This window comes from Sander vitreus, chromosome 17 (assembly GCF_031162955.1).
Source record: "Sander vitreus isolate 19-12246 chromosome 17, sanVit1, whole genome shotgun sequence".
NCBI lineage: Eukaryota > Metazoa > Chordata > Actinopteri > Perciformes > Percidae > Sander > Sander vitreus.
In genome coordinates, this window is record NC_135871.1 from 32,134,748 (window position 1) to 32,146,806 (window position 12,059).

A 12,059-nucleotide genomic window follows, 5' to 3' on the forward strand; every position below is an offset into this window, starting at 1 on the left:
AATACTATAATAGTTCAAATTGTAGAAAATCCTTCAGATTGTTCACATGCACAGAAATATTTACACACACACACACACTGTTGAAACATTTATTTATTTTATTTTTCACCAAACAAGTCAGTGCAACATATGCACAGCAGATATATTTACATTATTTACAAAAATATGCTCAGAAAAAACATTAAACTGAAAAAGAAAATTGCAGAAAAATGTGAAAAAGAAATGTGTAAAACACACACACACACACACACACACACACACACACACAGACACACACACACACACACACACACAGACAGACACACACACACACACACACACACACACACACACACACACACACACACACACACACACACACACACACACACACACACACACACACACACACACAGACACACACACACACACAGACACACACACACACACACACACACACACACACACACACACACACACACACACACACACACACACACACACACACAGACACACACACACACACAGACACACACACACACACACACACACACACACACACACAGGTAGGTCATTTCTGAAGGGAGTGTTGGATAGACACCATATTCCTGAAGAGACTTTTATTTTGAAATTACGGCGTGTGCACCTTCAGAGACGATTTAACAGGAACAAACATGTCCCGCCTGTTTAGATTAATCCAGTTTTATTTTGGTGCGGGTTTAGGATAATGGGAGGTAATCATATCTTTAAGTAATATAGATAGTGTTGTTATTAGTTTGTTGACTTTGCACATGATTATCTCATTTATTTAGAAAATACAGAGCAGAATTTCTGGGAATTTTGAGATAATTTCCTCATTAGCTTAGAAAAACAGGGCAAATTATGTTATATGTTATTTTATTTATTTTATTTGTTTCATGTACTTTTAATTGAATTTAATTATATAATAATTTTATGTTTTTTTTATTTTTTATTTATTTTAATTTTTTTATTAAATAATGTTTTACTATCATTTTTATTGCTTTTTTTATTTTTTTATTTTTAATTATAAGCATGGCTGCAATCTGTGGACCGACCTGGGGGAAAGTTTATTTTTTATTTTATTTTTATTTTGTTTATTTTTATTATATTTATATATTTATGTATTTATCTTGTCATTTTATTTTTTAATTTATTTTATTTGTAATCATAGTCCCGGCTGTAATGTGTGTAGTGACCTGAGGGGGCAGTAAAGAGTCCCGGCTGTAATGTGTGTAGTGACCTGAGGGGGCAGTAAAGAGTCCCGGCTGTAATGTGTGTAGTGACCTGAGGGGGCAGTAAAGAGTCCCGGCTGTAATGTGTGTAGTGACCTGAGGGGGCAGTAAAGAGTCCCGGCTGTAATGTGTGAGGAGACCTGAGGGGGCAGTAAAGAGTCCCGGCTGTAATGTGTGAGGAGACCTGAGGGGGCAGTAAAGAGTCCCGGCTGTAATGTGTGAGGAGACCTGAGGGGGCAGTAAAGAGTCCCGGCTGTAATGTGTGAGGAGACCTGAGGGGGCAGTAAAGAGTCCCGGCTGTAATGTGTGTAGTGACCTGAGGGGGCAGTAAAGAGTCCCGGCTGTAATGTGTGAGGAGACCTGAGGGGGCAGTAAAGAGTCCCGGCTGTAATGTGTGAGGAGACCTGAGGGGGCAGTAAAGAGTCCCGGCTGTAATGTGTGTAGTGACCTGAGGGGGCAGTAAAGAGCCGCCGGTCCGGAGATCTGACGGTAAGTGTTAAAACAGTAGAAGAAGAAGCATCATTCTCCCCACGAGGACCAACATGTCTCCGCCAGGAGGGAAAATAAACAGGCCGAAAACAGTAAGAAACTCTTATTTAATATGAACTGTAAGATGATAAAGTTAAAGTAAATAAAAGTGAAGGAGAATACGCTTAAACGCCGTGTGTTGTCATCATAACTGGGCAGCAAGGAGAGCTAACGTAAACACGTTACTAACGTTAGCAGTTAGCAAGGAGAGCTAACGTAAACACGTTACTAACGTTAGCAGTAAAAGTACTAGCTAATACCAGACTGTAATAATACTCTGTTACAAGTTAAAGTCCTGCAGTGAAAATGTTACTTCAGTAAAAGTGTGATAGTATCATCAGGAATATGTAGTTAAAGTATTAAAAGTAAAGAAGAATCCTCCTATTGTAGAAAGTGTAAACACACACACACACACGCAGACACACACACACGCAGACACACACACACACTCACACTCAGACACACACACACGCAGACAGACACACACACACGCAGACACACACACACACACACACTCGCACACACACACAGACACACACACACGCAGACACACACAGGCAGACACACACACACGCAGACACACACACACACACACACACGCAGACACACACAGACAGACACGCAGAGACACACACACGCAGACACACACATACACACTCTCTGTGTAAAGGATCCCACCAGCTGTGTGTTTAATGGTCTGATCATCTCAGCTGACTTGTAGTCGTTATATTGTTGGCTAGTTTACTTTAGAATAAAACATCAGATTTATAAACTACATGTGTTCTGTGGTCAGTAATCTGAATGTGTAAAGTAACTAGTAACTAAAGTAACTAGTAACAAAAGCTGGAACAGATGAATGTAGCCGAGTAACTAAAGTAACTAGTAACTAAAGTAACTAGTAACTAAAGCTGTAACAGATGAATGTAGGATTAACAAAGCAACTAGTAACTAAAGTAACTAGTAACTAAAGCTGGAACAGATGAATGAGTGATGACTAGTAACTAGTAACTAAAGTAACTAGTAACTAAAGCTGGAACAGATGAATGTGAGGATAACTAAAGTAACTAGTAACTAAAGCTGGAACAGATGAATGTAGTAGAGTAACTAGTAACTAAAGTAACTAGTAACTAAAGCTGGAACAGATGAATGTAGCGGAGTAACTAAAGTAACTAGTAACTAAAGCTGGAACAGATGAATGTAGTGGAGTAACTAGTAACTAAAGTAACTAGTAACTAAAGCTGGAACAGATGAATGTAGCCGAGTAACTAAAGTAACTAGTAACTAAAGCTGGAACAGATGAATGTAGCGGAGTAACTAAAGTAACTAGTAACTAAAGTAACTAGTAACTAAAGCTGGAACAGATGAATGTAGCGGAGTAACTAAAGTAACTAGTAACTAAAGTAACTAGTAACTAAAGCTGGAACAGATGAATGTAGTGGAGTAGAAGTAGAAAGAGCCATGAAAAGAAAAGACTCAAGTAAAGTACAAGTACCTCAACATTTGGACTCAAGTACAGTACTGGAGTACATGTACTTAGTTACATTACACAGCTGAAATGATACAGTTTGAGCAGTTATAATACTCAAGTACTGTACTTTCGTGATACTAATTGGGAAACTGATTATTTTTCAGACTGTACTTGTTGCATCCCTAACATCGAACCACAGTACAGACTGAATCTGGCCCTGTGTGTCTAGTTGGTGATGTTATTTTCCTGACATGAGGTTTAGGAGCTGATCTCATGTATGTTTTAACATCAATCATGAGCACCGTGTTGCCACAGTTCCTGGTTGAGCGACGTGTTTCCTCTGAACGCTGTGAAACGGCTTTGACATATGTTGTCTCTGGTTTATTGGCTGTGTTACGGGTAGGTTTGGGTACCGAAACCCGGTTCCACTTAATGTGTGGACTGAAATATTTCCCCTCTGTCGCTCCGCAACGGACGTAAAAATATCCCCCTCTCTCTGTAGTCTACCGTTAGCTAGCTACTGTAAATGTAGGCTACTTTTAAACTGCCATATTTCCCCTCTGGAGGTCAGCTTCTCCTCACAACACGTAGCTCCTATGGTGCCATTTTGATGCTACCAAGCCATCACCTCCCGTTAGCATCCCGTTAGCATCCCATTGACTGCCATTCATTCTGACGTCACTTTGACAGAGAATACCTTTACATCTGAAGCGTTTAAAGACTCTATTTGTCCGTTGTTTATTTCTAAAGAAACACGACAATGTATAAAAGGCTCCATTACCTTGTAGCTCACGTTATGGCTCCGTAGCAGACGTTTTTATAACAATAGGCTAACGATTGGGTCATAACCACGAGACTTCCTGTCTCATAGTAGAGGAGTTACCGTATAGTACAGGAGAAGCTCTCAGGCAGTTTGGACTTCCATCAGCTGTTTAAGTGTAATGACTAATGTTAACTATCATTTTAGTGATCAATAATGAGCCTGTGTCTATGTTATCTCCTTACATATACCTACGCTCTCCGTCTCTGCTAGATTGGGAATGATTGAGATTTCTCTTGGCACAGCTACCAGAAGACTTCCAACTTTCAGACAGGTTGCTCACGTCACATCTACGTCTTCAAGCTCAGTTGGAGGCTGCTCAGTAACGCTCAGCCATCACCGGGAAAGAGCTTCTAATGTCCTTCACTGGTCTCCGTCCAGAGACACGGGATCTGTTGGTCCAGTTTATATACGGTCTATGATATCTTCCCTTCTGGTCTCACCAAAACAGACGTAAAAACATATTAACCATTCACTGCACTTAGCATACCAACCCAAACATTTATATTGTTGTAACTTGTTAATACTGTAACTGTATTATTAATTATTGTGTGTTAGGTGACTTTAGGTTTACTTGTTATATATTTAAGTACTTTAAAACATTAATATATTTAATTTAAATAATTTTCAGTTAAAAAAAACCTATAAAAGAGCCTTTCTTTGACGTCATTTTTCAGTTTAGGAATCGGATTCGTTTTAAAAGTGCCGGTTTGTCATCGCAATCGTGAAAACGATACCCAACCATATGTGTCACAGCTGATAGCCAATCAGCTGTGACGTGTCTGTAAACTCATGGTGATTAAAAAGGCAGAGCGCAAACAACAGGGTGTTCAACACACCCCCGTTTCAGTTTTTAAGAAACTGTTGCTACGTTTTGTCTGAACGTGTCCGTGTCCTGTCGTTGTTTTAGGTTTCCCTCATTCAGTTGTCTGCCTACTTACTGCCCATCATGCCTGTTGGCATGTAGGGCAACAGCAAAGGATTTCCACTCTTAAACATCAAAATAAAACAAACAGCTGACGTGTAGGACAGCGCGTCGGTTAGGGCTGACTCTGGGTCTGTGTACATGAACCTGTCCCGTTGTTGATTTTAGGTTTTGCTGATTTAGTTTGTCTGCCCTGCAGGAACTCGGCAGGAATCTGAACAAACGGCGGCGAGTTCTGAGCAGAGAGAAGAGGAAGAGACGTCTGATAGTCGGAGCTGTGATCGACGAGGGACTCATCACCATCCATCACCTGAAGAAGAGAAAGTCAGTGATCGATGATGCCTCCGTTTATATTCTGACGCTACAGCAGCGCAGACGTTCTTCATGTGCAGGGTTTTCACCTCCATTTTAACGTTCTGCAGTTTGTCAGTCAGTTATAACGGAGCAATAACATAAAAAAACTATTTTAACGTAGATTATCTTTAGGGCTTTATTACGTGGTATCAGATCGGTGCATTAACTCCAGTACTTCCCGATACCAGCGTTTTAGGCAGTATCGGAGCAGATACCGATACTGGTATCGGTATCACGATGGCATTCTGTTAACCTTCTATGTTGCATCTTCAAAAGTGACACTGAATATGAAACAGCACATAGTAATTTCTGCATCTATTATCAAACCATGTATTAGTAATACAGTGGAAATTAGTAGAAATATGAATATTTGGTTAGCATGTTGATTTACGGTGTGTGCCCCTACATTTTCTGGTTGCACCCCTAAAATTTTCAGTTGGGGGGCCACTGTGCTCCTAGTGAGAACAGTTAGTCTGGAGGCCTGGGCTTCCCAGAACCTAATTCCTCCCTCCCCCTCACCTGTGATTCCCTTACTAATCACTGATTTGCACACACACACACACAGGTGTGCAGGTGACGTAACAAACCTACCACACACACACTATACACACGTCTCAATTGGCTACAACACTATCGGTCTATGCTACATTTCATTCGTAATGGTCTTTAAAAGTCTTAACCTGCAGAAACCCCGTTCAGAGTGAAGTTAGACGGTTGTGTTTTTATGTTTCAGGTCGAGTGCGCGGGCGAACATCACGCTGTCCGGGAAGAAGAAGAGGAAGCTGATCAAACAGCTGCAGCACATGCAGCAGGAGAAGGCCAGTATGGAAGGTAACGGAGGACAACATGTTTAACGGGACTGCGTCTATGTTTCGGACACGGTGCACGGCCGTTGGCTCAGGAGACAAACCAAAAGCAGACTCTTTTAAAAAGTTACTTCAACACCAATTAATGAATCCTGTTGAGATCTGCAGGAAGTGTGCTTGTTGGATACGTGGTCACTCTTAAGCCCCTGACACACCAACCAGACGGCCGACCGTCGGCAGTAAAGCCAGTCGGACTGACCAGTCGGGTCCCCGAGCTCCAGAAAGAGCCTCAGGACACGCCGAAGAGACGCCGACTTGAGCGTACGTTCTGCGCGTGCGTGAGACGTAATACAAACAATTAAAACCGGAAATAACGCGTCACGTAGGTCTGGCTTCTCCAGCTGATAGTAATGGCGTCTCGTTCAGAATACGATCTCGTATTGGACTAAAATAGTTCATTGAAACGTGTTTCTGGAAACATCTGAAGAGAGAAACAGGCCGTGCAGCTGCTGAATCTGTCTTCATTTCAGATCAGCAAAGGTCAGTTTAACAGATTTTTTTGTTTGTCTGTTCCCGTGACCTTTTAAAATGTGGTCTAGACCAGATTCCAGTGTGAACTGACCCGCACGCCCAAAAGACCAAAACCAATGACATCAGACGCAGCACGCTGCTGCACTAAAGTCAGGGAGGTGATGGAGGAAGGAGGCATTTTGGCTTTGATTTCTAAATGGTTGTGTAATGGCAGCCGTAACATTAACGAGCAGGTGCTGAGGAGGAGGAGGAGGAGGAGGATGAAGAGACGGAGAGACTAATGGACTGTTTTGGCCTTTTTGAGTTATGGCTGCACGTTGACTCCAGAGGTCTCGTCTTCCTTTTTAATGTAACTGTCTGTGTCTCGGGCTGACTCCCGCCAGACATCATTGGGACAAATGTCGATGTAGATTAACGTAAACGTCGCATCACATCCTCCTTGGTTGTTCACACTGCGGCCGTGTTGAAAAATATCAGACCTGGGTCTGATTCAGGACCACATGTGGAAGTGGTCTCGATCTGATTTCAGTGTTCACACTACTTCTGAAGAAGTATGACCTGGTCACTTGACCCCCCCAAAACAAATCAGATTTGGGCCACTGTTGCCTGCAGTCTTAATGTGGCCTTATTTTATTCTCAGCTGATTTTGTGGGTCTTGTTTGTCTTTATTTAGGTCTCTAGATTGAACTGTGTGGACTGCAGGAAGACTACCAACCACTCTGTGGACGCTAGAAAAAAGCGAAAGGAATATTTTGAGGAAATTAATTCAGAATACTTTGGAAAAAAAACCCAAAAAAAGGTTGGACTAAAGCTAGATGAGGTATATTATAAACAAAGACAAAGCAACACAGGACAGACAGCCTTTACGACGACATCAAATCTGACAATTACAGCAATAACAATAAAAACAAACGGACAGCAACAACATTACAAACATAAGACATGTTGGTCATAACAGAATGTGCTCGTAGTAAAAGATGAGTTTAGTCTCTGTTATCACATTACAGCTTTATTAAAGCACTACATCAAAGGAATGTCCTCTAATGAAGACGGTACCAATAGTTACTACAAGTCTCTTCACTCAGACAACATTAATACTTTCATTTCTTATGTAAGCTACATACCTTTTTAGTAGCTCTCTGTCTCTCTCTCTGTCTCTCTCTCTCTGTCTCTCTCTCTCTGTCTCTTTCTCTCTCTCTGTCTCTCTCTCTCTGTCTCTCTCCCTCTGTCTCTCTCTCTCTCTCTGTCGCCCTCTCTCTCTCTGTCTCTCTCTGTCTCTGTCTCCCTCTCTCTCTGTCTCCCATCTCTCTCTCTCTGTCTCTCTCTCTCTCTCTCTCTGTCTCTCTCTGTCTCTCTCTCTCCTCTCTCCTCTCTCTCTGTCTCTCTCTCCCTCTCCCTCTCTGTCTCTCTCTCTCTGTCTCTCTCTGTCTCTGTCTCCCTCTCTCTCTGTCTCTCTCTCTCTCTCTGTCTCTCTCTTAACTATATTTCCCTGATGATACTATCACACTTTTACTGAAGTAACATTTTCACTGCAGGACTTTAACTGTAACAGAGTATTTCTACAGTGTGGTATTAGTACTTTTACTGCAGTAAAGGATCTGAATACTTCTTCCAGCACTAAAGATAAGCCGTTAATCTAAAATGTTTCCTCTGTCGTCTTAAAGTGGCAGCGGCGGCGCCGAAGAAACCGGAGTCCTCGTCTGCTCCAACCAAGAAGAAGAATAAGAAGAAGAAGAAGAGAGCAGCCGGGTCACATGATGACGTAGAGATGGCCGACGCCGAATGACGAGAGGATGGAATCATGGCTCGTTTCTCAGACGTGTAGAGCACCGTCCCGTCTTCCTCCTGAACCGAGAGACGGGACGCAGTTCGTCTTGGAACTGAACTCTTGTTTTTTTGGGGGGGGGTTTTGGGGCATTTTTAGGCCTTTATTGACAGGACAGATGAAGACATGAAAGAGGAGAGAGGGGGGGGAGAATGACATGCAGCAAAGGGGCCGCACCTGCGGCCACTGGGTCAGGGACTAAACCTCTATATATGGGCGCGCGCTCTACCAGCTGAGCTCTCTGGGTCATAACGACACAACTTGTGATCAAATGCTTAATTTCCTGCTTTCTGGTGAATGTTTCTGCAACAATTTATGGTGCAAATGTCTCTGTTCATGTGATTATTATTATTATTGATGAATTAACCTGCTGTATTGTGTTAAACTTTGTGCAGATTCAAAACATTACACGTGTTTTGGGATGTTTTTTTTGTAGGAATTATGCACATCGTAACAACAAACATTTGCTCGCCACAGCATTTAAACTCTCTGGGTCCTACCTCGCACCCGGCGCAGCGCAAAGCCCGACCCAAGTGTCTTTAGGACTAGTTTAGGACCGACCCAGGTGTCAGTTTCCCGTCCAGCGCCCACGTCGTTTAAACAGCAAATCCACCTGCTCCCATCTGTAGCCCATGCGGGTCTTACAGGGAGGTGTGTTCAGGTGCATTCTGGGCGTGCTGGTCTTACAGGGAGGTGTGTTCAGGTGCATTCTGGGCGTGCTGGTCTTACAGGGAGGTGTGTTCAGGTGCATTCTGGGCGTTAGTAAAAGCATTAGTAAAATGCTCCTAGGCTCGTGCACAGCGCGTGCACACTATGCTTGTTACACACAGGGACACACAGCAGCACACACACATGCAGAAGATTACAAATACAAATATTACGGTGCAGATCCTCCATCATAACAGCAATGCTCCAAGGTCCAAACGCGCCTGGCTTTTAAAGGGAATGGGAGATGATCTCTGATTGGTTGATTACATGTTACGCCCAGAACACACCTCTGATTAATGAAGACACTAAGGTCAACCCTTTAGAACCATGACCCCGGCACACGGACCCTTTTTACCACCGTCAGACTAGCAGAAGTGGATTAGGACACGCCCTAAACACACCTGCACCAGGATCTTCACGCCGTGACCTCAGACCGTTGAGTTTTGATTATGGAGGGTACTTGTAACACCCCCCTTTGTAAATGACGCCTATTTTTGCGATAGATAATTGTACTCGGCTCTGCAGTTCTGCTGCTTTCAGTATTCTGCAACTGCATGTTGGGTTTAAAACAACCGTGACCGTAACATTTTAAAGTGCAGTTTTCTGCTGATATTTTCTGCATCTTCAGCGATGCGTCGCAGCCTTTCACGGTATGTTTATTGCGCCGGGTTGATGTCGCGGTGAGGATGAAATAAACAATATATTGTGCAGCCCTTCTCTGAAATGAACTCTCATATATTCACGTTCACTGTCAGAATAATATTTAATGTGTAAGTTGTTTCTGTGTTGTGAAACACATTCATCATGTCTGCGTTATTAAACAGTTTGGTTTCCTTCTCATTGTGTATTTATAGTCATATACATTCTTTTTTTGGGGTCATTTTTAGGCCTTTATTGACAGCACAGCTGAAGACATGAAAGGTGGAGAGAGAGAGGGGGGAATGACGTGCAGCAAAGGACCGCAGGTCGGCGTCGAACCCACGGCCGCTGTGACTGAGCTCTCCGGGCGCCCGTGGTTTCATTATTTTGGAGGGTTAGGGACTCAAACAGAAGGAAATAGGGCATTTGTTAGCGTTAATTCTGGGATAGGAGAAACGATCTTTTTGGTGTCTTCATCTTAAACTTTGACCCGCTCACTGTCTTTTTTTTAAATAAAGATTATTATCTATATTATTATTCTCGCAGGAACAGACAAACATTGTGGAAACGCATTTTCCATAAGGAAAGAAAACGGGTGAAAAGTTGTTATATGTATACAAAAAATAACTTGTAAATGAAATGATGAGAGCCCACTTAATAGTAAGTAATGTAAAAATGTCATTCATAATAAGTCTACAGTTTGAGTCATGATTTGGCATTTTATTTTGAAGTTTAAATCATTTTCTCCCAGTACGTCACATTATTTTTGTCCTAATTTTGGTTTAAAACTCATAATTCTGACTTTTTATGTTCCTAACATTTACGTCTTTTTTCCCCCATACATTTCAAATGTGACATTATGACTTAATGTCAGTTTTCATTTAGTATCTCTAGTACTGTAAACATTTTCATTCATAATAAGTAACTTTTGAGTCATTTTATTTTGAAAAACAGTTTTCACGTTGATTTTAAACTCATAATTCTGACTTTGTATGTTCCTAACATTTAGGTTTTTCCCCCCCCCCATACATTTCAAACATCAAATCTTGACTTAACATTTCATAGAAACTTTCTTTATATTTTTGACGTTAATGATCTTCCATACATACAGGTTTAATAAAGTCAACCATTTCTCTCTTTTATCCAACAGTCTTGCAGAGATATCTTCATGGTGAAGGGGTTTTTTCTCCATATGTGTTGTTCATGTTCAGCCTCTTTAATTATTGATGAATCTGCCTATAAACTGCTGACATAAAAACAGGGATTTTTACTGAAAAATCTGGTTTTTTTTAAGGAAAGAAGGTAGCTTTCTTTTGTGTGCGTACAGGCTAAATGTGTTTCTTTGAAGCCTATTATTAGTGATTATAAAACTGTGTTGCACACAGATTTTGGGATGCAGCCTCTCTCCTCCCCCCTCCCTCCCTTTCAGAGGACAAAGACTAAAATGGGTCAGACTCTGGAGAGAAAAGCAGATCTTCCGCACCAGCCATCATGTAATGTAGTTCATCATCCTGGTCCTGGAGACAGAAACAAGATGCTGCTGCTGACGGGATGTATGGCTTCTTTTTAACAACAGATCCAACATGTCGCCTGCAGCCTGCAGAGACAAAAAATACTGAAAAAAAAGACAAAAATACTGTTTCTTTTAGGGGGGTGGATTTCGGAATCGTGCCAGCGGTTATTTTAATCATGTCCACTCGGGATGGAGGAAGCATTTTGCTCGCTTACTGGGATTGAACTGGTGTGATTTCGGGATCTTTTTCCTTGCTTCCAGTTTCCAGACACCGACTCATCCGGCTGCTGCTGCCCGACGGAGGGGTGATGGATGCGGCGCCGAGTTAATCTGATTCCTCGGTGAAAATACAGGTACAACCGTGAAGCTGTGCAGGGGGGATGTGTAGCCTAATAATTAATGAACGGTATAGGCTACCATGTTGCTTTGTGTGTCCCAGTTCAGGCTACATATAGCCGACGTTTGCACCGTTAAAAAAGCAGTGCAGCGACACCGTTGTACGGCAGGTGATTGGTGGAATAACCCACGCGCGAAGGGTCCCACAAAGGCAGAAATTAGCTGCAAAAATAAGTAAGTAAGTAATAAATGATACTGTCAAATTTTTCACCGTTAATTTACAGTAATATACTGGCAGCAGCTTTGCCAGTAAACTACTGTTTATTCACAGTATTCGTACTGTTTTTACATTTTAAGGTATTTTACTGTAAATA

General features: G+C 42.0%; 1 protein-coding gene across 3 annotated transcripts; it reads left to right on the top strand.

Moving 5' to 3' along the window:
* Window positions 1-1,702: 1,702 nt before the first annotated feature.
* Window positions 1,703-10,037, top strand: c4h11orf98 (chromosome 4 C11orf98 homolog). 3 transcript variants are annotated; one of them, XR_013503353.1, is made up of 5 exons: window positions 1,703-1,813; window positions 5,173-5,297; window positions 6,061-6,158; window positions 8,329-9,140; window positions 9,183-10,037. XR_013503353.1 is itself a non-coding variant. In XM_078273277.1 (4 exons), the coding sequence occupies exons 1-4, from the start codon at window positions 1,775-1,777 to the stop codon at window positions 8,448-8,450; spliced, it is 384 nt and encodes a 127-aa protein (XP_078129403.1). In that variant the 5' UTR covers window positions 1,703-1,774; the 3' UTR covers window positions 8,451-10,037. The 3 variants fall into 3 exon arrangements, 1 of the variants encoding a protein (XP_078129403.1); XR_013503354.1 differs by having other exon boundaries at window positions 9,225-10,037; XM_078273277.1 differs by having other exon boundaries at window positions 8,329-10,037.
* The last annotated feature ends 2,022 nt before the right edge of the window (window positions 10,038-12,059 follow it).